This window comes from Ambystoma mexicanum, chromosome 6p (genome assembly GCF_040938575.1).
Source record: "Ambystoma mexicanum isolate Mex_15411 chromosome 6p, UKY_AmexF1_1, whole genome shotgun sequence".
NCBI lineage: Eukaryota > Metazoa > Chordata > Amphibia > Caudata > Ambystomatidae > Ambystoma > Ambystoma mexicanum.
In genome coordinates, this window is record NC_090935.1 from 1,501,482,120 (window position 1) to 1,501,508,338 (window position 26,219).

At 45.4% G+C, this 26,219-nt stretch overlaps 1 protein-coding gene across 1 annotated transcript in view; it reads left to right on the top strand.

Moving 5' to 3' along the window:
• The window catches only part of ANXA3 (annexin A3), a 542,330-nt gene that overhangs the window by 294,411 nt on the left and 221,700 nt on the right, over nt 1-26,219 (top strand). Inside the window, exon 9 of the mRNA XM_069626342.1 lies at nt 9,934-10,027. Within this exon, the coding sequence (XP_069482443.1) occupies nt 9,934-10,027 (94 nt within the window). The remainder of the gene's footprint in view (nt 1-9,933; nt 10,028-26,219) is intronic.

Genomic DNA, 26,219 nt, shown 5'->3' on the forward strand with positions numbered 1-26,219 from the left:
TCTCTGTGGTTGCACAGACCCGTCAAGGAGATCCTCAAAGGACTTTTCATGACTTTTCCGCCAGTGAAAGCTCCTGCCCCGGCTTGGGAGCTCAATGTGGTTTTGACTAAGCTCATGGGGGCTCCTTTTGAGCCGATGCATCGGGCCTGCTCAAGTTTCTATCGTGGAAGACGGCCCTCATTGCGACGATCGCCTTGGCCAGGCGGGTCGGGGAGATCCAAGTCCTGTTGTGTAAGCAGCTGTACTTATCCCTCCACGCTTCAAAGGTGGTACTGTGTACATACCCCAGCTTTATGCCAAAGGTGCCATCGGAATTCCACCTCAACAAGCCAATGGTGTTGCCTGGATTCTTCCCAAATCCATCGTCACCAAACGAAAAGGCCTTGCATTTGCTGGATGTTTCTTATGCCTTGAAGTTTTACATGGCACGCACCAAGGACTTTTGGAAAACCCATCAGCTGTTAGTCAGTTTTGGACCTGTGAATCACAGAAAGGCTTTGTCGAAGGCTTCCATCTCCAGGTGGCTCTTCGGCTGCATCATGCACTGTCATGGACTGGCTGGTAGGCTGCTTCCGGGCCAGATGAGAGCCCACTCCACCAGAGCAATCGCAGCAACGGCTGTGTTTCTCTATGGTGTTCCCCTGCTCGACATCTGAAGGGCTGCTACGTGGAGGTCTACACACACCTTCACAAGGTTCAACTGCATCGACAGGGATTCCAGGGAGGAGTCCTGAGTCGGTACCTGTTCACTTGAGGCGAGTCTATTACAGGGGCAAGCGTTTATTGCTTCTGTTGAGATTTGCCACCTCCCGTGGTTGTGTATATGTACTGCTGTGTAATTGTTATTCATGGGCATGTGAATCCATGCCAGACCCCATGCTGGTGTAGGTTTAAGTTAGTTACCTGTAATGATTGTTCTCCAGCGTGGGTCTGGCATGGATACACATGCAAACCCTCTCTCCTTTCCCTCTGTGGCTCTTCTTGGTTCATACTGCCACTTTACAGGTCTAAAGAGGTGAGCAAATCCCCTTCTTCAGTTGGTCCAGGATGTGTTTCAGCGTTACCATGTGGAATTTGTTGAGACTTGAATTTGAGGCTCCTGAGGTCGAGTACTGGCCTCCATCATCCTGACTTCTTCTTTACCAGAAAGTATCTGGAGTATACTCTGGTGCAGATGAAAAGGTGTGATCGCCCCTTGTTTAGGAGGGAGCGTACTGCCTGAAGAAGCGGGGATTGATTTTATTTTTTATTTTTTGAGGTGTTTTCCAATTAACTCTAGGGTATGGCCCTGTTGAACGATGGCACCCATTTGTCCGTGGTGATGTGTTTCCACTGATCAACAAAATCGGCAAGCTGTTCCCCTACTGGGGTGCTGAAGCAGGGGGGGTTCAGGATCACGGCCTGGTCAGGCTTGCTTTGGTAGTTGCCTTCTTGAGGAAGCTACGCGTTGTCGCTGGTTTCCTCTGTAAGGTTGAGATCTAACTTTATACTCCTCCTTGGTGTTGCCGGTGCAGGCTGCCTGTGGACGGTAAAAGGATCGGTAGTCCATAGAAGTCTGTGAGAACCTCACTTTACCAGGGTGAAAGGACTGGCGGCGCTGTTGCAGATTGCCCAGGGAACATGTCTGTGTCAGCCTTGAAGGCTTGCAGGGTTTCCTCAACCTTTTTACCAGAATGGTTGGTGCTGTCAAAAAGCAGATCTACCACCTTTGATTGGACCTCCAGTCTGAAGTTTGTGGCTTTTAACCACCCTTGGCGGCGCAGCACTGCTCCATTACCCATTTGGCAGAACCCAGTATATGCTATGTCCACCACAGCGATAGAAATGGCTTGGTCTGATGCCGTCTCACCCTCGTAACAGCATAAATGTTTCATCATGCTTGTCATCTTATAGGAAGTCTAGTATTTGCCCAAGCTTGAACCACTGCTCACAATCGTAGCGAGATAGAATACAAGCGAGGTAGCCGCCTCGAGGGCCGTAGTGGCACGATATGACCCTCTTTCCTAAGGCGTCCAGCTGTTTGCCCTCTGTGTCTGGAGGTACCGTACTGACAGCGCAAGGATTGGCAGAACGCTTGCGCGTATCTGCAGGGACAACGAAGTTCAGACAAGGTTACATGCGCAGGCCTTTGGGTGCAAACTCTGGCACCTTATATTTTGTATCAAAGCAGTCCTTTTGCGAGATGCTGAGAAAGGGTTTCTCACTCTTATGAGTCTCTTCCCAAATATCCTCCTGTACTGGAATGGCCACCATTGATTTTCTTGCAGCTTCCCGCCGTTGGTACAGAAATCCTTTCTGCTCTTCGGGAAGATCATCAAAAAGCCTTGCCGCTCATGACATGAGGGCATGAAAGGCACCAATTTTGTCTGAGGACGAATCACTTGGCAGTAGGTCTGTCTCAACGTCACCTGGCACTAGATATTCAAACTCCTCTGTAGCGTGTGTACCTGGAGAACCATTTGATGGGTAGTCGTCAGTGTCCGTATCCGTGAGAGCAAGAGGTGTTAACTGTGGCACCACTGCAGGAAGACCTGGCAGTGCAACTAAACCTTCCCTTGCTGGGAATCTATCAGGTGGCTGTGGAGAAGGCAACCATGTCACAGGAAGAAGTTGTTGGAGCTCTGAAACTGTCTGCAGTGTGGAGAGCATGTTCATTGAGGCACCCCTGGAGCCAGACGGTGCAGGAACCTGTGTAGGAACGGTAGCACTGCTCCTCAGAATAGGTGTCCCTGGAGGATATGATGAAGGTCTTTTGGTATGGGAAGGCCTTGTCTTGGTGAGGCTGGCCGAGGCATGTTCATCACATGAGGCACAGGCTCCTCTCTGTTCTCAGAGGACACAACTTGCATGTCTATCACCATGTGGAGTTGGGGAAAACGGGCTGGGCATGAGTTGGTCTGGGAAGGTAGGCCAATGCCGATAGAACATCCCTGTCCACAGTGATTGCCTTCAGGAAAGTGGAGACAAACGGCCTTTGAATAGGCATCGACGATGCAGATGTGCTTGGCGACAGTGTTGGTATGGTAACAGTCTTTGTCTTTGATGTAGATAAGTCGTTGACGAGGTGGTGGACACAGAAGGATTTGCTGACTAGTTGGTTTTGTCATCGACGACGTGGTCGACGGGACAGTCAATTGTGTCGTCAATGAGGATCTAGGTAGACTTTGGGTAATCGTCAACAGCAGCGGCGACGATGATGGCCTGGATGAAGGAGCTGTAGTCGTGGAGAGTATTTCTCCGATGAGTGGACGACGAAACTGTTGTTTCTTGGGCACCGAAGTGGTCAACGAGGTGACCTTTGGCGATGACAATTACCCCTTTGAAGAGGGAGTGCTCTCTAGGGGTCTTCTGTGCCTGGCAGAGGCATAACTACGGACTGAGGCTGAGTCAGAGGCCCCAGCACCCTCCTTCAAGCATGCCACTAACCTCTGTTGGCGGACCTTGTGGGTCTTGGATGAAAAAGATTGGCAGATAGTACAGTTGGCCAAGTCATAGTCTGGGTAAAGACACTGTTTGTGAAGGTCCTCAATGTAAACATTCTTCAGGTTAAACATCTATCGGGCCTCGAGCAGGCTTTTCCTTGTGTCTGGTCATCTCCACAGACTCTTGAAGGCCTCAAACAGAAGATGAAAACTCCAGAGGCAGTGGGATTGCCCATACTCGCTGCCATAGGCGAGGAGTGAAGCAGAACCAAACCCGAAGATTGAATTAACTTTATTTGTATATAGTTTAGAAGAACCTTTACAATCACAGATATTAAAATACTTTGTTATACTTGTAACATACAAGTAAAAGTAAATGCACACATTAAAACACATTGCATTCAATCAATTTGATAAAAGGAGAATTACAAAATGGATACACCTAATGGTACAAGGATAAACCGTATGGATTCCAATACCATACAGTACAGACGGGCAACATTTCATCATTTGACCATAACCCCAAGCCAGCTTCGCCCAAGGGGTGATGCAGTGCAAAGCCAATCCACCATGCAGCGACCTACCAGACCGCTGCTCAAGGCTAAACCTCACCAAGGTAGAGCCAATCTCGGCTCTATACCAACATAGCACCAATACAACCTACGAGATCACCATTACGTGGTCTCTTACAAACATTTTATATTAAAACATATGTGAGGTGACCGAGCGGTGGTCCGGGACAGTCGTGCACGCAGCAGCCCCAGGCAAAGCCTCAAGGTACAACACTACTCATATAGGCTTATTGGACTTCAACCGGCCTTACGTTATTTTCTTCAGCTAGGCATTTATACACAAAGCCCCAAGTACGAAACAATGCAAAGGTAATCAAGAAGCATCTGCCCTCTCCTGGCCACCTGGGAGGAGACTTTAGGCAGGGTTTTGGTGAGGGATCTGCGGGATTCCTCACAGAGGTCTGACCAAAAACAGAACCAGGTGGAAAACAGAAGAGACCACAAATAACAACTGAACTTAAAAAGCACGAGTCCAAACAAGGGGAATGGCCTCTTCAACTCCTTTCGCCTCAGGCAGCTAGCAAAGAAGCCAAAAAACGACACTCTGGACAGTAGCCATAGTTTCACCATGCAAGCAACCTGAGCTTCAGCTTCGCTATTGCCACCTTTCTTTGGATTCTGTCAGCATTGGGGTCAAGAAGCAGCACATGTAATGCTACAGGCATCATCCAAATAGACTCTGTATTCTTGAACTTGTAACATTCTCTGCTGCCCTTGTGTCAGGCGGGCTTTCAGCTGGTTAAAGTAGTAGCAGTGCCACTAGTCTTTGGTCTACAAGATGCCACAAACTGTCTTTACATCTTCCATTAGTCATACTGGCACCCATGGTGCTACTTTGTCCCCCACGCTGAAGGTCTATCCTGGCTTGTCTGACCTTTTCAGTTAACGCAGGATACTGGGTATTGCGATCACTTACTGATATGTGCACTCACAGGGAGCGAAGGTAGATGGTGAAGTGATCGAGGCTGGTGAAATAAGTGAATAATGGATGTAATAGGATTGTATGAAGCAATGACAAATTAGAAAGGGCTAGAAGGGTACTACAAGAAGAGATAAACTCTTAGCTATGGAGAATAAATACTTTGCCTTGAAGTAATAGCGGGGAGCATATAGTAATACAAGCAAAGGTGTTTGAGATTATTAGCAAGGGTTTAATTACTGTGCAACATAAGATAACGCCAAGCGGTAAAAGACCAGATTTTGACATTCAGGTGCAGAGAGAATAATTGACAGGATCTACGAGAAATTGTAGTGAATCATAAGCGGGGGACCACAGTGAGTTCAATGTCATTAAGTAAAGAGCTGTCAGCAAGAAGATCTTTTTTCAAGAGATGGTTGTGACCCCATTTTAGAAATAAAAAAAAAGAAGTATGGTTAGGAATAGCGACAGCCTCAAGAGAACGACACATTGTTTTGGCAATACATTAATAAGAACAATAACCGAGGGGCATTAATACATGGGGCTTTGAGTTGCCTGTGAGAGGACTTCATCACCTCTACCTTGGGCAAGGCTGAAGAGGAGATCCCTCCTGAATAATTTTTCATGGACATTGATTAGACATGTACATTACAGATTAATGACTTTTAACTATTATTAGTAAACTTAAGGTGTCGAGAGCATTGGGCCCAGATGGGACGCTTTGCTGAAATTAGATACTCTACTATGGGTCAGGGCACTTTCGAGTATATTTCTGGCAATTAGTGACATTGGTACAGTCCCAAAGGCTTGGCAGGACAGTACGATATTGCTGATATTCAAAAAGGTCAAGTGGAATGACCCGGCCAATTATCGAAGCCTTGCCATTTTCAGCACCCCATCAAAAATCTTTGTGCGGATTCTGTTAGATGAGCTTGAGGGTTTGAGTGACCATGTGAAAATGTTTTAATCAAACTGATTTTCGCAAGGGTGTGGGAAAAACTGGCAATCTATTTACCCTAGTTAACATTGTCTAATATACGTGGTTTTGGCGGGGCCTTCCACTTTATGCAGCCTATATAGATTTCTCGTCTGCGTTTGATACAGTCAGTCGAGGTAAATTGTGGAAAAACTGCACGCATGGAAAATACCTGGTGGCATCCTGTGTATGATTGTGGCACGCCACACTGATACTAGGGTGCGGGTGCATATGGATCAGGCAGGTAAGGTTTCCACATGGATAAAAACCTTGAGATTTAAAGAAGGGTTGCATACTTGCTCCTTGCTTATCCAACCCTTACTTAGCCGACCTACATGACTCCCTAGAAGCAACTGGAACTTGTCCTGTTAAATTTGGAAAATTGCCATTGTCTTGGTTAGGCTATGCGAACAATCTGATAATCGCGGACTGTACTCCACAAGGTCTCCAAAAACATAATAATTTGGAATTGTATTCCAGGATTAATGATTTGAGAATCCACATAGCCAGCACCAAGATAATGTTTTTCATGTAAGGGAATAAACAAGTGAAAAGTTATAATTAGCAGCTTCAGAATCAGGAAATTGAAATAGTGAGGGAGTACAAATATTTAGGTGTTAATGTGGACGACAAGTTGAAATGGGTTAATCAGTGGGAACTAGAGAATTTAAAGGTTAAGACTGGGAGAAATAAATGGTTTCTCTGTTACTCCTGGTGGGCACACGCTCCAGTCGATAACTGTTAAATGGAATGAAAATTAGATCAATAATGATTTATGGGGCTGAAATATGGGGTGGTAAGTTTATCACACATCTGAAAAAAGGCAGATGTCTAAGGAAACTATTATAACGCTGGTGTCTAATATAATTAGCAGTGAAGCAGTACTCTCAAAAAAAGTATTATTGTATAAGAAGTTAAACAGCAGGCGATGATACCCTTATTCAGGGCTTATGGTTGACCTACAAGTCATTGGATGTCCCGCCAAGATGCTTTCTTTTGAAATGTATTGAGGTCCACGTGAATAAATTAGATGCGGGGGATCTTTCAACTTCCGATTGGCAAATTCAAGGTGGCATTATGGGGGTTACTACAAGCCGAAGACGGAGATGAACAAATTGTGTCCATGGCTACCAAATATAACAGTGGCACATTTCTTAGCTATATAAAGAATGGCTGCCTTACACCGGCTTATCTAACAACATAGTCGTATGGTAATACCAGTGGTCGAAGTGGGCGGGAGCAGTGCTCCTCTACTTTTTTAATTATGTTTTACTGTTCCCATACTTTTATTTTCAAAAGAAACCGTTCCGGAATCGTTTCGTTTTAAAAACAGAAGTGTAGGAAGAAGTTGAAACTTGCACTTCAGTGTAATGCATAGGACATTCCCTTAAACAGCAGGTGCGTTTGTTTGGGGATTTGGATTGCGCTTGGGAGGGTGCGTGGTGATGTGGTTTGTGGGAAGAGGGGGATGGGCAGTAGGGAACACAGTTCCCCTACTTATTTTTGTACACTTTGACCACTGGGTAATACTGTTAGAAAATATCTGTCCATTAAATCTAACTGTATGCCCGCATTGGAGTTGTTAGGTGGGCGCCTTGGTAACCTCGGGGAAGTAGATTTTGCCGGCTTGGTGGTGATCAGTTTTTGGAATCCACACGGCACCTCATAACACTGTTCTACTTTGAACCATCTAAGGCAATGTTTTTAAATGAAATATAGTAATGAAGGATCGAGTTTAGACGTGCAAATGCTTTAGGCAGAGTTTTTCAATGGTAGTGATTTTAACTTAATTTATTATGTTAAGTTTTGTGAAGTGGTTTTTGATATTTTGAAGGATTTGTATGACGTGATTTTGATTTTCCGAAACTTATGTTTGATTTTGCTTAAGATGTATTGTTGATTGGAAATTTGTATACAGCCTTTTAGAAGGCTATGTGAATACAAAAATAAGAAAAACACAGTATTCATGCTTGATCTTGTCCTATTTTTCAAAACATTAAAACCTCTGACTCTTATCCTTCTTGATTGATCAGAACATTTAGGGTTTACCTTCAGCTTGGACAGCCATGCTCACATTCTCTTGCCCCCTGTCTCTCAACGGCCTTTTTATTGGTTATGCCAGACTTTTTGTTATGTCTTTTCTCTCCCCTTCTCATCCCCACCAGATAACCTTCATTTTTCTAACTTTTCAATCACGTTGTAAAAATGTGCCTGTTCGGCACTCAAAAGCCAAACTAAGGTCACATATAAGTGACCAAATGCTATTTTTAATATTTAACATATTTAATATTGCTGAAGCAAACTTTTACCACATAAACTTACATGCTGACAAAAATGAATAAGAGCTACCCCTTTTGCTGCACTAGAATATCTTAACTGTTTAAAAGAGCCCTTCAATATGAAATGAGAAGTTCCCTTTTGCTTCTGGCAGCTCAATCTCTTTCTTTCACTGACAGTCTCAGTAAGGCTTTCCACTAGGAAATCCTTCTTACAAAATGATACAACCCTATTCCCTCACTCCCACTGTCTACATGTCACCTCCCTCAACTGCTTCTACTTATCTTTCCATGTCAATTCATAACCTCCTTTGCCAAGCGATCTGGCTGCCCCCAATTCTAAGTCTTTTCTGTCTGCGGCCTCATCTGCATGCTTGTCGCGGCCTGGTTCTACCCAGCTCAACCTTGCTAATGTCACCCTCTCTACCCAATGGAAACCACCCTTGCTACTGACAATCCCCAAAATGATGATACTGTATCTGACCGCCCATTCCGTACCAAACACTTACAGCAGGTGTCTTGCCACAACTTCAAGAATTATATAAAGCTTGTAAGTGTCATTTAACCTATTGGGAACCTGAAGTGCTCACTGCGGTTCCTGACACTGGCTTTTCGGGGCAGACCGGGTTAACAAATTGCAGTGTATTCAGTATCCTGCCATACTTATGAATGTAGGCGCCTCATATAATTAGAACGCATTGAGTCCACTTGTGGCCGTGTTCGGAGAAATATAAGAATGAATGCTCCCTAATGTAGCCTGGAACATTTAATCTGGATTCAACTATAATCCATAATTTGCGTCATGTGGAAGCTTGCTTACTTTAATGTCCCTTGTTTAGATTGAAACGTACATGTGGACATCCGTTGGATGTGGCATTGTCCTGTTCCTGCTCACAAAGGTATTTGCATTGAGGAATTTGATGCCTACTGAGATCACAGCACCACCTGCATATCCATCCGCACACCCCCATTCACTGCTGTTTTGCCAGTAACAGATGTTCCACTATTCCTGTCCAAATATTGTTTCTACAATTAGTAAAAAGATGCTTCAGTTAAAATATATCTCATGATAGACTCGTTACCATAGATGACCTCCACAGAGGCAGGGTTAAAACAAAAATGCAGCAACCACGTTCTGTTGTGAATTACAAGGATTGTAAATAATGAATTAGTCTTGTTTCCCACACTCCCGTTCTGTTATACCTTCAGCTCAGCAGGGTGGGTTTCATTGTCCCGACTGTATTATACATTACTTAGCCAGCGGACACATCTCTCCTTGGTATTCTCATCTCTTTCTGTGCAATTTGCTGGCTTTTTCAATCCTCCTCCCCGTCCCGTAATCTCTGCTGGTGTTCATCTACCCCTCAGCTCTACCTTGAATCCTTGTTTACCCAAAAATAGCCTGTTCTGAAATATGCACATTGTTTATTTTTTAAAAACACCTTGTGCTGATTTTATTAACTTTTGTGCGAACGAATTTGAATTTTAATTACATTTTAATTTGAATTGATTTTATTCAATGGTACTTTTTATTGATTTGAATGTGAAAATGGATTAGCAATGTATTTATTAATGGTCTATGTTTTGAATTTTAATTCGTTAACAAAATTCTTATGTAAATTTAATATTTTTACTTCCTTTTAAATGTGCTTAAGGTTTGCTCTATAAATGCACAATACATTTTTTTTACAAAACTAATCTTTACAGTACTCAAGTGTGTCATGGAACACTTCATTAATCATGATTCCTATTACCTTTCCTATTACAGAGCCTGTATGATGCTGGTGAGAAGAAATGGGGGACAGATGAAGACCAATTCATTGAGATTCTCTGCACGAGGAATGTGCAACAGCTGAAATTAAGTACGTTGTAATATTCCCCCCCTTTGACATGCACAATGCTGCAATGCATCATGCAGGTGGAATCCTCCTCAGTCCTTGGAATTGCATGCATCTTTTCTCAGTAGACCGTTGTTGATAACACACCTTTAATGGATGCATGTTCAGTGTATGTCTAAAATGCACACAAAATATATCAGTGTGTACAGTGCTTTACGTGGGATGAGAAATCAGGAGGGTGTCCTAATGAGTTGTCACTAAACAATATTTAGGGACACTAAGAAATCTCTGGCATGGCCAAATAATCGCAAGTAGTTTTAAGGACTCCTGAATAGAAATATGATCTATGTTAATAAAGGAGTGGCCTTACATACAAGGGTGAGGCAGAATCAATCTAAAACGTTATATTAAGTATAATGTAATTATTCTGCAATAAAAATATTTTATTTATATAGCGCTCTCGCCAAAGCACTTTATATAGATATTTGCATGCACTCAACCGAAGTTGGTACTCGTGTATCGCCCTCGGAAGGATGAAAGGTTGAGTAGGCCTTGTTGGGTTTCGAACCTGCGACCTGCAAATCACACACAGAATGCACACTGAATAAGACGAGGGGAGATGTGGTCTGGGTTCCATTTCAGTGACTAGTAGCTTCCAGGTTGCATAGAAGAGCGCTAGACCTTACTCTTAGCTTAGCTGAGATCTGGGGCGGGCGGGGGGGATCTTAAGGACAGAGCTCTTACTAGCTGGGCAGATCTCAATGGACCTGTGACACCTCATTTCGAGGTGCACAAAAACAAGAGAAGGTATGTGGGTATTCACTGCCGTAGCCATAAGTAGCTACATATGTATCTGTAAGAATTTTTTGTAGGCGGACTGAGCAACAAATCCAACAACACTCACTGCAACATTAGGATCTGACATCAGAGAAAACAAACCATTTGACGGCATTGACTCGGAGCATTGAGGGTATCTGCAGATGTAGTCTACGGATAGTATGATGGAACGCCCCTGTTGATGCCTACCTTTTACTTTGGCAGTAAGCCACTTTTAATACTCTAAACTAACCACTGGATGCATAGCATGTAACTCTAAACAAATAAGTTCTAGAAAGACTGCTAATGGGTACATTAAGTTTGCCTCATAGGGGTCATGTTTAAAAGTACTATGAGAAGGGCTTTGCCACTTCCTTGAGAAGCTTGGTGTTATGCAGTATAGGTCTAGCCTTTTTCTTTCAAAACTTTACTCTGGCATTACTCCCATAAATGTTGTACATAAGTCATACCAACAACACCTTCTACAAATGCCCAAAGCCATATCAGGCAAAGCAATACACTTGACAAATTATAATAAACATTAAAGCACAAAAAGAAATAAAGATGATGGAAGATAATAAACAGTAAATGTGATTTAAAAAAAAAAAGTAGGTGGTCATTCCTGGAGTGCCTTCTAGTAACAGTGAAGGGGTTTCAGAGGGCTCTAAGCCTCATGGCCACCTGTGTTTCAGGTGGTGCACCATGCTTGGATCTGGCGGGCATTATGAAAATCGGTTGCCCTAATCTGCTCTGGCACCAGTTTCCCATTTGATGAAGGCCCTGAATACAGTTTAAGTGCTGCTTATAAGTCTCAAAGATCCATGTTCATTGATCAATTATGATATGATAGGTTATTTATAATGCGCTCAATACCCAGAGTTTTCTAAGCGCAGACCCGGGTATCGAACCTGTGTTGCTCAGTGTCGCCTTGATTCCAAGGCGAGTATATTGCCCGTGAGCTATCCTCCCGAGACTCCCGAGATTATGAACCAATCCCTCCCTATAAACGTTCTAAGTTGAAAGCCACCTTTTAAAGCCTTGAATGCATTTTTGCATGAACTGTGAATAATCCTTCACACTTTTTCACCTATGCCCCCACATTTGATAAACAATATTGTGGGTCAAGTTAAAACTCAGAAGATAAGTAGGCAGAACGTTTTCGTTTGCTGTGATTTCAAGAAATATTTTAATTAATGCCTTAAGAAGATCAGGCAACATATTTCAGGTTTCCAGTAAAAACATTTTAGATCAATTATCCTTTTAAATATTCACCGCCCCTACCCTAGACTCTCCCTGCACTGTGCCCTACTCAACACTAGATCTCGCATGGCACATACACACAACATCCTTGACACGATAGCCATTAACAATCTAGACATCCTTGCTCTTCTAGAAACCTGGCTCACCCTCCTCTGGCCCAGCTCAATCCATTGCAGTGCCTAGCGGCTACACCCTAATCCACTTTGACAGAACCCAGAAAGGAGTGGGCGGTATCACCCTAATCTACAAAGTCACCATAACTCTACACCCCCTTACAACTACCACTTTCCCCCATTGCAAAAATCACCTCCACTAAAATCAAATGCTCTGCCAATGCCTGTCATCTTGTACCTCATCTACTGGCCCCCTGGCACACTCGCTACCTTTGAGGATGATCTCTTCCAACTTGCCCATAGCAGCTTTAACCCTTCTATCCAACTCCTCATCCTTGGTGACCTCAACCTCGGCTATAATGACCCCCTTGACTTGCTAGCAAGCTCCATGGTAGCCTTAAGAAACACCCAACTCCTCTCTGAACCTACCCATGCCCAGGGCCGCACACTGGACTGGATCCTGGACCACAAAAGCCATGCCAGCATCCTAGCCAACTGCCCATGCCCATAGTCCGACCACAATACCACCTTTTTCCCCATCCCTCACCTCCACAGTCCGTCCAACCAACCCCAAACCAGCCACCATCTTGGTCTGCAGCACCCATAACCTCACTAGCGACAGCATCATCCCTCTCCTTACGTAGCCCCTCCCCAACTACAAGGACATCACCACCGAGGTGCAACACTACAACAACCTGCTTTCCAACACCCTCGCCCACCTGGCCCCCCTCAAAATCAGGAAGCCAAAGAATGTCCAACACTTCAACTCCTGGCTCACACCAGGTCTTAATGCCCTGCAAGCAAAGAGCAGCAGAAACAACTTGGCACAAAGAACCTAGCAAAGCTACAGAGTACTCTTCGTAAACATCTCCCGCCACTACAGACAAGCCATTCATAAGACCAAGGCATCCACCTACAATGTAAGAACTTCCAAAGCATCCTCCAGTTCTCGTGAACTCTTTGCCATCCTTCGTGAGCTGGAAACCCCCTCTCCCACTGACCCCTCCCCCCCCAACCCCCATCCACAAAGATAACGCATGGTGCAATGTTGTCCAAGACACCCTCACCCACAAAATCACTCTTCTACAACAAGATTGCAGCCAAACAACTCATCGCCACTGCACCCTCCACCACACTGCCTGCAGAACCTAGGGACTGTCCTCCCTTCGAGTTCCTGCCCATTAGTGAATACACCCTTGGAAACATCATCAAAGGCCTCAACCCCTCCTGATGCAAAGGGAACTCCTGCCCAGCTCCGATAGTGAAGGATTGTGCTGAACCCCTTCTCCCTCTCCGCCATAATTATCTCCTCCTTCACCTCTGGCACTGTCCCTCTGGCTCTCAAACAATCTTGGATATCCCTTCTCAAGAAACGCTACCTTGATCCCAGCAACTACTGTCACATCACCACAGTCCCTTCCTGCTAAAGATCCTAGACAGGGTCGCTTACCTGCAAATGCAGGACTTCTAGAGTCTCACCACATTCTAGGCCGGGTTCCTGCCCAAACATGGAACGGAGATGGCACTACTAGACCTCAAACTTCACGACGATGCTGACCAAGGCAAACTCATGGATCTTTCTGCCATGTTTGACCTGGTCAACCACAGCACACTACGCCACCACCTCACGTTCTCAGCACAGAGTGTTTGCCGGTGACCCACAGCATGCAGCGTACCACAACGCACCTGCATCTCCTCAACATTATATAACATTTATAACAAACCTCTCTTCGACCACCTCGACTCGCTAGGAGTCTCATACAACCAACTCCTCATCCCCCTCTCAGGCAATTACACACAGGACTCACTCAAGGTCAACTACCTCTGAGACAATTCAAACTGGATGGCAACACACTGCCTTTGTCTCAATGATGAGAAGACTGAGCTCCTTCTCCTGGGTCCCCAGCAAGGGTAGCCAAGCTTTATCAGGATTATAATTCTTTCTCTGTCGATGGCCACATCTTCCCCATCACAGCTGTTGTAAAAACCCTTCGGGTTTACCTGGATTCCGCACTCAACATGACACGCCAAACCAACCGCATTGCCTCAACGTCAGGTTAGGCCATGAAGCTCATCACCGCCAACAGACCTTTTCTATCCACTAAAAACCGGTTTGAAGTTGCTTGGGCCCTCTTTTGCTCAAAACTTGATTATTGTAACTCTGTTTTGTGGCACATCCACCAAAAATCTATGTACACTTCAATCAAAACAATGCACTGAGGACAGCACTTGACTTCAGACAGCATGACACATATCGGAAGCCACTGATCTACTCACTGGCTCCCTGTGAAGAATAGGGGGATCACCTTCAAGATCTTACTCTTCATACACCGCTGCCTTTCCAACAACGCCCCCTCCTACCTGGCAACAAATATCTCAAGACACTCCTCAGCAAGGCCGCAATGCACAGTTTAAAAACACTGCCTTGTCACCCCTGGATTCAACTGCAAAAGGGTGGGGGTGGGGGCAGCTTCCCAGTCTGTGCCCCTGCACTCTGGAATGAGATCCCCGGCCACCTCTGTGACGATCCATCCTATGGCAGCTTCAGAAAAACACTCAAACCGTACCTCTTCAATTAAGACTTTCTTTACCCCATTGTGCCCTCTCCCCATCTTTATTCTCCTGTCTGACAGTAACCAGCACCTAGATGCCCTCAGGCTTGGTGTGCTCATATAAATGCCTAAATAAAAGGCACTGTCCCGCTTTATGGGTAATGCTGCAGCGCAAAGTCCCCGACTGCAAAAAACCATAAGGACTTGGGGGGGGGGGGGGGGGGCTTGGCTACATGGCCACGGAGTAGGACACGATTCCTGTGTGCTCCTGCAGATCCGTCGATCCTGAGGAATAAATGATTGAGTATGAATATAAGGAGTATGCATTGGTTGAAAATCCCGAGCAATTTGCAGAACGAGAAATAAACTGTGAGCTGGAGGAGTTGGGAGAGTTTATTTTGCGGACTGAAACAAGGTGGCACCCGGAGAACAAAGAGAGGAGCCATAGGACGGCTGCACTGCAACAAGAAGAGCCAGCCAAAGTCTGCAAGAAGCAGATTCCGCTCATGTAATGAGGGATCGGAAAGCAGAATATTTAAAAATAAAAAAATTAAAAAAAGAAAACTGTGGCTGGGAGTGAAGCTGTTGTGCACGAGAAAGCCTGAAACAGCATGAGCGAAAGCCGACTGGACACTACACAATGCTGACGAGCGTTCAGAAGGTACGGGCGAGCGCACTTGGGAGCCAAAAAGATGTGCGAGAAAGAAATAACATTGCTGGGAATGGATGAGTAATAGAAAGGATGCACGGCTCTGTGGAGTCACCTGGCTGAAATAGGATTGAGGAACTACGAATATCGCCTCCTAGATATTGGGAAAGCTTACATAGCCACAGATCAGTGCAGTAATGAACGCAATGGGGAACATCTCCCCGAAACAGCCGATGAGTGACGCGGTCAGGTGTCTCAGAAGTGGAATTCCTCAAATGACGGTGCTTACTGTGAAACTGACATTGCGCAAAGCAACATTTTAGCTAGCGCAGAACAGCAGAGAGCGGGCCCAGCGGTACAGTGCCCCTGTGAAATTGACAACCGAATAAAGAGACGGCACTCTGGTAAAACACGGAATCTAATCAGATCCACAATACGAGCAGGCTGGCCACAGCAGTGGGTTTTCAGGAGTGGGGTGAAGACACTGTGCCCGCAGGGAGACACAGACATTGCATAGATACGTACGGCAAAACCCAGATGCCAAATGGGGACATGTAACAGTGAACAAGTAACCTATGCAGCTGCCCAATCATGTGCGGAGGAGATTATATGTAATAACATCTGCAGTGCGGAGCACATCAACCATAGACGATCCACCTTCAACTTAACTTACAACCAGTAATTGACCGTTTCAATAGAGACACCTCCCATTGGCAATCACTCCCCCTATCACTAATGGGCAGAGCGGCACTATTCAAAATGATGACCCTCCCCAGACTGCTGTATGTACTCCAAAACGCCCCACTTGTCATTCCCCGAGACACCTTCGCACTCATTGACAGACGCCTTCGCACACTGCTGTGGGGAGGGAAACAACCCAGGATCGCTCTTGATACGCTTCAGCGATCAGTGTGGGAGGGAGGCATCGGTCTACCCTGCATACGCACCTATTACCTTGCAGCTCAGATCGGGGTGGTAAACGACTGGATACACACAGACCCCACACATCCGCATTGAAATAGAGATCATGACCCCGCTAACCCCGCTGCAGATCCTGTACGCCACCCACGACCAATCCCCGATGTTACCCGAAATGACACACCATATTTGCCGGGCCTGGCGGGATGCGCACAAACTAATTGGCTGGAAAGGTAAACCAACACTATCTCAACCCCTATGGCACAACGCGCTCCTCCCGGAAATAGTAAATATGGGCTCCTTCGGTCACTGGTGCGCAAAAGGAATACACACATTAGCGCACGTGATACAAGAGGTCCACCTCCTTGACTTCGAGGCCATGCAAGAGCAATTCGACCTCGCACCCATGGACCGGTTCTGACATGCGCAGCTGGCCCATGCCATCCGCACCCAATTCCCTGATACGACAACCATACCCCCCTGTACTTCCATTGAGACCAATATCCTCCCGCAAAGCATTGCCTCCAAGGTCACTTCCACGCTCTATCAAGCCCTTAACTCCTTTGGGGCTGCGCAGCTCGACAGGCTCAAAGAAAAGTGGAAAAGGGATATAGGTCAAATGGAACCAGAAGACTGGGTAGATGCATTAATGTCTCCTAGAGAAATTGGTATAGACTCGAAACTCAGGCTAATACAACTGAGAATCCTTCACCGCACATACTATTCACGCACTGCCATGGCCAGGTGGGGGGGATTGGAAGACGGGACATGCCTTAGATGCAAAACGGAACCGGCCACCTTCTACCATATGATATGGGACTGCCGGGTGTTACAGGTCTTCCGGGAGGGCTGTATTAACACGATCTCTGCCACCCTGGCGACACCAATCCCCAGGGACCCCAAAATGATACTCTTGGGAATCGGGGGTGAAGTTGATCTCTCGAAATATGAAAAAATGTTTTTGGCATTGGCATTTGGGGCAGGCAAAAGATTAATCGCGACTAACTGGGGCTCTGCCGACCCTTTGTCTTTGAACCGCTGGAGCAATGAGCTGGACAGATGCGCGGCCTCGGAACGCCGGATTTACAATGCACGGGGTTGTCCCCGCAAATTCGAAAAAATATGGGATAAATGGCTTGATGCTAACTGAGATTCGTTGTTGAAATTAGATCTGTACTGCTGTTAACATTGGTTACCTGCCTCATCCCAGAAACGTCTGGTGGTTCTCAGCCCTACAGAGCTCCTTTTGTATTTTGAAATTGCCTTACTACCTTGGTCAGATGTATGCCTATGATTCATGTTTGTTTTGTTAAAACTAAATAAACAGTTATAAAAAAAAACATAGACGATCCAGCAGAGGCCAGGCAGTGTTATTACCCTAAAGGTAGACAACTGACTGTGGCTGACATGGGCTACCGGAGGTGCGGCAGATCGGCCACTAAAAGAGCACCATAATGCTGAAACACCCCGAAGGCTTAAAGTAGGCCCATCAGCGTCATAGCTACCAACAAACCGACCCGGTGGTGCGCACGCCAGCAGGTACGCAGCAACATGAGTGCAAATAACACATGTACAGCCCGCTGCGGATATAGTAACATACTGCACCCACTATAGCACAAGTGCAACAACAGCTGGGTGTTGAACTCCCAGAGCGCAGTGATACCAGTGAAGAAGAGGGGTTAAGATAACTCATGAACTTGGCACAAAGGGCTGGACCCAGACCCTCCCTGTAGTAAGCTAGTACAGGTGGGGTGAGGGCACAAACCAGGTAGTGGCAAGTATAAAGGCCGATGGGAGGCAAGCTAATTGTAGATGGTGGTGATGGTCCGAACAGCTCAGATTGCCAGTGATGGCAAAGACAGTTCGGATGGGTGCTCAGAGATAGTGCAAAGGCCGATAAACTGTGGTGGATAAGAAATACTGGGATCTCACCATCAGACCCAGAAACACTCGCCGGTAAGCTTACGGACAAAAGAGGAGATGAGTAATATGCAAAGCAAGAAGCAATCATAGGGCTCCCCACTACAGGAATGGTGGAGGAAGACGCTGAATGAAGAGAGCAGAGCGAGGGCAAAAGTCAAGACCGGGAAAAGACTGAAAGAGCTGTTATACCTTGAGCATAAGTACTCTTACTCCCCCAACACAGCACAGTGATAGCCAAGCATCTGCACCACGTGGACTGGAGCAGAAGCAGTGCTGTAGAACGAGAAGATGCTGCAATGGCAACTAAAGCAAATAAAAACAAAGGGAAGCAGTCGTCGATGGACGCATTCGCCAAACCTCCAGAGCTGACAGGTGGTGTGAAAACAACGCAAGACACACGTGACAGTGAAACATCGAGGCGAATGGACCAGCAAATACTAGAGGCAATAGCAGAGCTGAAGACGACACTGGAATTAAAAATCGACACAATGAATATAGATGTGAACCTATTGAGACAGGATGTCTGAGCACTGACGGAACGCACCGGGGTGTTAGCGAAAGAGGTGAAGGCTAATACAAGCAGTTGAAGGAACACTCTCAGGAAGTCTCTGTCCTGAAACAGGTGCGGAATCTGGAAAAAAGGGCGGAAGAAGCGGAAGGTCGGCACAAAGGAATAATGTGCGGATAATTGGGCTCCCAGAAGGCGGGGAAGGGTCGAACCCGACCAACTATGTGAAAGACATGCTTTTACAGGAAATAGGAGCGGGATCACTCACCCAAGTGTTCAATTTAGAAAGGGCACACAGGAGACAACCGCACGGAGCCCCGCGCGATAACTGCCAAGATATTAAATTACAAAGACCGAGAGAGAATACTGGAAAATTTTTGGACACTAGGAATGATTAACCGGGCATCGGCATCCATCCCAGCCTACCTGGATTATACCTTTCTGGTGCAGAAACAAATAATGAGCTACGGGGCTGTTAAAAGGAGGTTACGCGCAGCCAGTCTCAAATATATATTGCTCTATCCGGTGAAGATGAAGGTCCTGCATAAAGATCGTGCAGTCTTTTTCGAGACCCCAGAAGGTGCGAGTACGTGATGGACTTGCAAAACATGACGATGGAGAAAGAAGACCAGACAGGAGAGGGAAGTGATAAGTGAAGCTGCAATGTGTGATTAATGTACTCCGTGTGACATGGGGGCCAATGCTTAGGGATTTGCGGACACTTCAGCTGGAAATTATATGCGTTGCTTATTGTTGCTAGGGGCAGGAGTGCAGAGGCTGCTTAGTCATAAGCGGCACTAGGAATCGTACTATTAACCCACATTAGGTAGTTTAGATGGGATACTAGTAGTTCAGTATTCTCCCGCTGCACTCTGAGTGCCGGCAATGGACCGAGAAAGGAGCGAGATGCGTTGATACCTGAGATTCAGTAATGGAGCTGGGCAAATGTTGGGAACGGTTGGGGCGGGGGGAGGGAGGGGATTTGGGGTAGTTGTGGATCAGTGAAGAGGCTGACACTGAATCCAAGTAAGAAAGGACCAGACCTACAACAGATCCATGAACCACATAAGAAAACGGCAACACAAGGCACTCGCTGCTGCACGGCCCTAAACACTGACCTAACTGGATATGCTGTTGCTGGCTCCCTTGAACTTCCCCAACCTCCTAGGATCTAAACACATTACAGTATAAACAGCATGGCACTTGGGCTACACCTGAATTCGTGGTGCTGTCTGACCACACAGTCTTGCGTGGTGCCTTGCATGCCCCCGCCTACAAGCCAGTGCTGCTACAAAAGCTCTATAGCTTCCAGTGTCCAAGGTAAGAACCATGGGCAACAACCCCACTAAAGTGGGATTCTTACTGGTACATAGTGTATGATATGTGGGTTTTTGGTTATATTCAAAGTGGGTACTGTTTAGCCACACAATTGATGTGGAATTTATTTTTAAATTGAGATTTTTTTTTAATGGTGCTACATCTGTATTTTCTTAGAAGCAATCTTCATGGAAGGCCTTATCCCGATTGGCGACTCAACTAATTACTTCCCCAGCATAGAGTGCACTCTTGGTTCAGGGCTCTCAATTCCCAATATCATGCATGATCCTTGTTAATAAGCTTTTACTTACAACCAATTTCTTGGCTGCACATATATCGACCTAAATTGGTTTACTGGGTATTTCCTCTGAGTTGTCCTGACTCTTGTGTAGCTGAACAGTTAAGGCACCCTTTCAGAAGGTGACGGATGGCTCAGAGTTACAGTAAACACTTAGCTTTCCCATAAGGGAAGACCCACTCAGTATATTTATAAACATATATTGTTAAGTAAAAATGGTGTTAAGGAATATCTATAATTTTACATGCAAAGAAATATCCTTTTCAGGCTTAGATAAACCTTTAGAAAACAGATTGCAGGCGGTCTTAAAATGTTAGGCAGTCAAGATTCCAACAGGACCTGCGCTTACATGCCCCCTATAGAATGAGAAACCCTGGCCACAATGTTAGTGTATGGCAAAGTAGAAGTCAGTGGCCCAATGCAAGCCAGTGTAGCAAGCAGCAGCTCTGCGCACAGGAGCCCAAAGAAGACCTACAGATGGAGGGGGGGGGGCCCACTGGAGATCCCATCATCCGGTTTCACTCACCACCTCTGCGGACAGGAGTTTGTAGAGAGCAGCTCTGACATCACAAGCTTGAGATGCCATGTCCTGGTGTAGATGGAGGAAGGGCTCTACATGAGAGCCCTACAGCACAGGACAGATGGACCCCCAAGAGGATTTATCTGAAGAAGGTGTTTTAGAACAGCACAGGTGTGGAGTTGGAGAGGGTACAGTAGTCCAGTGGATGGGTATGATCAGCACATGAAGATCCTGCAGTTGATAGTACAGAACAAGCATCTCAGTTGGAGCCCAAGTACCGTGGAGATGATAATTTGCACTAATATATAAAAAAAATGCACTGTTGAAGACCTCTTCCCCCTGACCCTCCAAATATCAGGGTGGCGCCCTGCTGAAAACTAGGCGAATAAACTGCAGCTCAACAGCTTCAGATCAAAGAGAGCAGTAGTGACTCTAGCCATGGTTGCGTTTGGAATAAAGTGCAGCAGGACACACTATTGGAGGTACCCACCGGGAGAACGCTACCAGGGTCCTTTTACACAGTTAAATCATCCAGCAAAGTGTTCAACAATGAGAGCTATGCCGGCGGCTCCCAAAGGATACAATGTTTGGATTTGGGGGTTGTAGTCGGGGGTCCATTCAACAACAAAAAAACACGTACTCAAAAAGTTGAGCAAACACCGGGCAAGAAGCAACGCTGTGTATTACAGGTGGGTGAAAAAAATCAAACAGAATAGTGGATAGGCTCTGATCGAAAGGCTGACATCTGACTGAATGGAATACGAGCAGTCATTTTACACCAAGAAATAAAATTGTCGGAAATCCATCGAAACACTTGCTAGTTGGAGAGTTCATGTTTTCGATAGAGGTTTCCCTGGTTTATGGACATCATCTCCTCGAAACTTACATTGATTAGTGAATCATAATTGAAGCAAACCGTTTAATGGTTTCCTGTTACAATGCCTCTCTATGTGGTACCACATTTATTCACATCCCACCCCTGAATAACTTGTTATTAAAGTAACATTTGTGCTGACTGGCGGAACTCGGCACCATTGAGAACAGAACACGAACACCCTGCAGCTGGTGGGAAAGGGGCAATTCACACAATACATGTTGGATGATGACCATCGTAAAACTTTGCAGTAGATAATTTGGAGGCTGGCCACCTTCCCTAGCTCAACAACTTAACATATGATTTGTTCTCCCAGGAATGCCACTCCATCCAGTGTTCCTTTCCCACAGCTGCCTGCCGATGGGCATCGGCGGTCATGTGACCGGCACACTGGTACAGAGTCATTTTTCCCTTCTGCTGTACTGGGTGGCTGGTTTGGGTGATGGCCATGTAATTACATCCTTGTTGTAGTTGTTTTTTTTCTTCATAATGAGCAGCTTTAGTCCCTCCCCCTTTTGCAGATCCCTATCATACTGGTCACATGTTTCAGGTAGAGGTTTCCCAGGTCCAGCCTGCCCTGAGGGATTTGCCACTGTGTTTATGATGGTGCTATTGTTATCCTTCCACTGCTCTAGCTAGGCATAAGCCAGTATCTTGGACTGTGTGTACACCCAATGCACCATTACCCCCTACCGTTCCTGGTCAAGCCCTTTTATACAGGGCGTCTGTAGCTTAGAGTACCTGTTTCCTTTCCCATATAGCTGCCCCCACCGTCCCCCTTCTCTCGCAGTTGGTAGGTGCGTACCCCTATCTGGTGCTGAATTGGCACCTTTAACACTGGGCGAAGCAGCTCAGGCGAGTCCAACAAGTTGAAGCTGCACAAAAAAGGCCTTCAGGTGAACATATCCCCTGGTCCTGTGGGATAAAGGGGAAGAAGCACTGTACAAGGTTATTTACCGCCAAAAGTGCGGTAGCGCTTAGCCATCAGGTTGCTTATAGTCCAAGAGATAGTGGTGCTTCCATCATTGTACTTGAACAAATACTTACTTTGGGATCAAATGCCAGCAATTGAAAAACTACTGGTGCAGGGTGTTGAGCAAATGTACTAGTTTGCTGAAAGAATTAGTAAAATGTGGGTAAGTTGTGACCACTATTACTCAGAGAAAATCCATCCATCCCCTGCTCTTAGATAGGAGTATAAATAGTTAATTTCAATGTAGATGGGGGCTTAAGGGAAATTATCTGTGGAGTGGTGCATCGTAAAGGTATTTCGGTAAATATTTAAAAGACCTGCTCAGTGATGCAGCAAATTAATCAGTTAATTCAGAGCTGATTATCAAAGTTTAAGGAATTCATCCATCCAACTTGAGAAGCTTGTTCCTTTAAAAATTGAAAGGGATGAAGTTTGGATATCGGCCTCTAATTTTGAAACCTTGGCAGTAATAAAGTTGTCTCTAATAACTCTAAAACAGTGCTGGGCCGTGCATTTCACACATAGGCCTTCAGTGATGTCCTACTTAGTCCGACTTCAATAAATACCTCTCATAATACCATCATTTATGAAACCACGTGACCACGGCTGGAGAAAATAGACCTTTCCCTGTCTCTCCCTTTTTCTCTCAGCAGTGTGTTTGTGTGCGTAACCCTGACTCACATCTGCAATTGTTCTCTCTATTATCTCAAATAAGCAAAGTTCACCTAGCAACGGGCTCATGCCCCAATGCCCTTCTATGTGAGGAACAAACACTCGACAGGCCACTCCACAGTAAGTGTCCCTTGTTCAACCCGAGTTCGAGAAGAGCAAGATTTTTTTCATTTCTAGTATATTTGTCATTTTAGTTAGTTATCATTGATTTGATATGAACGAAATAAAATGACAAATATACTAAAAATGAAAAAATAAATAAATTGTTTCCATTCACCAAAACGGCTGTCCTCAAACACTTATTTCAACACAAAATCCATTCTCCTTTTTTTCCTCAAGAAGACCTCAATGACATGGTTGTACAGTTTATCTGTGCGTTTCAGTTCCAACAATAAATCCCTTTCTATCGACATGGAGGCCAATGCTGAAAGACGCGTCTGTCCAGTCGTGTCTCTTGAATATTGAGGCAGAGACTGACCGCTCCACAGAAGCAGTGGACACCGGGATTGTCGCAGCCAAACAAGCCAGTGAATAAAGTTGTCCCATACTCTCACTCAGTTCTTTGTTCCTAAGAAAATCAAGGAGATCAGCTGGACTTTTCCCTTCAAAATCAGTCATGGCCTACATTACAGTCGGTTCTGTTTTTAGTTGGGGCAGGTTGAACAGTGCGGCGTGACTTTCTGTTAAACTGGAAAAGGCTGTTTGCAGAAACTTTCCCCGGTGTGTCTGAAAGTGCTGGGGGTCGAGAAGGGAGAGAAACAATTTTTCGTGGTCTTGAAATCGATTCCGTATCTGCCAAAGAATGTTGTCCAGAATGTTGCTTTGGTGTTGTTGGTAGTGTGCGAGAAGGTCGCATTGCGCCGCGCTCTGACCTCTGCAAGCGCTTAGACCCCCTGAGATGCTCCCTGTTTCTTCATGAATCTGATCTGATTGAATTCGATCTTGGTGCGCTCAGCTGTGTCACAGAACTCGTTCACCCTTGCCATGCAGAATTGAACATCCAGTATTTTCTTCTGTAGTATTCCAAAGAGCACATCAGCATCCTCATAAAGCCTATTAAATGTGTTGAGCAAAAAACAAAACTCAATCATCACAGACGCTTAATAAATCTATCTGCACAAAGCACAGTGCACTCCTCATACTCATCATGATGTTACAGTATGTGATCAAACAACTCCTTTAGCGCAATCCTCTTCTCGTGGACTGCATTCACCAATCTCGATGCATATTGCCACCGTGTTGGTGCAACATGAGGAAGACGCCGTTTGCACATGTCATCCAGTAGCTGAGTGCACTTAGGGGATCTGGAGAACAACGCAGCGAGGCCATTCAGGTTGGAAAAAAAGACCTTGCATTCTTTAAGCTTTGAGGCCCCTTGAGTCAGTACTAAATTATGACGATGAGCATAGCAGTGAATGAATAAGGCCATAGGTGCCCTCTCTAACTTTCGCTTGCACCCCATTTAGTCAAGATGCCATTACCGCTGCACCATCGTAACACTGTGCCACAACTTTGCCCAGACAACATTCATATTCCTAGAGGAAATGGAAAATAAGAGCAGCAATGTCATCGGCTCGCTTGCCACTAGTTACATCTTCATATTTGACAAAACGCTCCTTGACAACTGATGTTGTTAAATAGAGCAGGACAAGTGCAAGCTGTGCGGCATTACCCGCGTCTGTTGTCTTGTCCACCATTACAGTGACGAAAGGTGCTTTTTTGATCTACGTTTTGATCTCTTCTCCCATCACTTCAGCAATAGCATAAATTAGGTAATTTTGTATTTTACCAGATGTCCCAGTAAACACTGTTAGTGGACAGGTGGTAATGTAAGTCTGTGTCATGCTCAGCAAGAAAAGAAAAGTTCCATGTAGTTGCCTCTGCTTGTGGACTGACTGCTCTCATCGTGTCCCCTAAATGAAAGTTCTTGTTTACCCAAGAACATGACACAATCAATCAGTCTTTTCAATATCTCCCTATTTTTCTTCACCATTTCATTTTGCAGCTCTTTCCCTGCGCACCTCTACGTTGAGCTGTGTATCCACTCGGGTGTCCCCAAAAGTTTTTCAAAGCACCGTAGCTTGCAAGGGTCCAGCCGTGCTTTGGTGTCTCTTTGCTGCCTTAGTTAAACAATTTAAGTTCGCAAATCCAGTGTAGCTCCACACACCAAGTCAATCCTTTGCAAACAAAAGTCATTCCCAGCAGAACAATTTGCAGCACCCATCGGAAGCCGTAAACCAGGGGTACCGCTCATAGTTGGTTGATTGGAAATGGCAGACAAACCCTTTCCCCGCCTGGGACAGGTTAGCAAGCTCGGGGGTCAGCTGTCCTCGTCTCACGAGATCTAGCTTCTCTTGAAAGGTCCGTCTTGAAAATGGCCTTGCAAGTATATCTGCAACCAAATCAACGTTTTGCCCTCCTTCGGTCGTGGGTTAAAAAATCGATTAGATGTATTAGATTTCTCAGCGGTAAGTGAGTATCCTATCACAGGGCGCGTACATGTCAATGTCACGTTCAACGCGAGGCCAGCTAGAAGGCTTACTGTAAAACTCTAACTTAAAAACAACACAAACCTGAAGAGAATATGAAGAATATTTTTATATATTTAGGGAAAGTAAATTCAAAATTAAATTAACTTTTATCAAATTATGATCATGATTTATGTTAGGCCCACCACTGCCTAAAAAGAAATTATTTATTCAAAAAGGGAGGGAAAGAAGATCCTAAAAATTACCGCCCGATCGCACTTCTGGACACGGTTGGCAAGGTGTTTGGTTCTCTATTACTTCAAAAATTTCAGGACTGGGCCAGGGAGGCCGAATG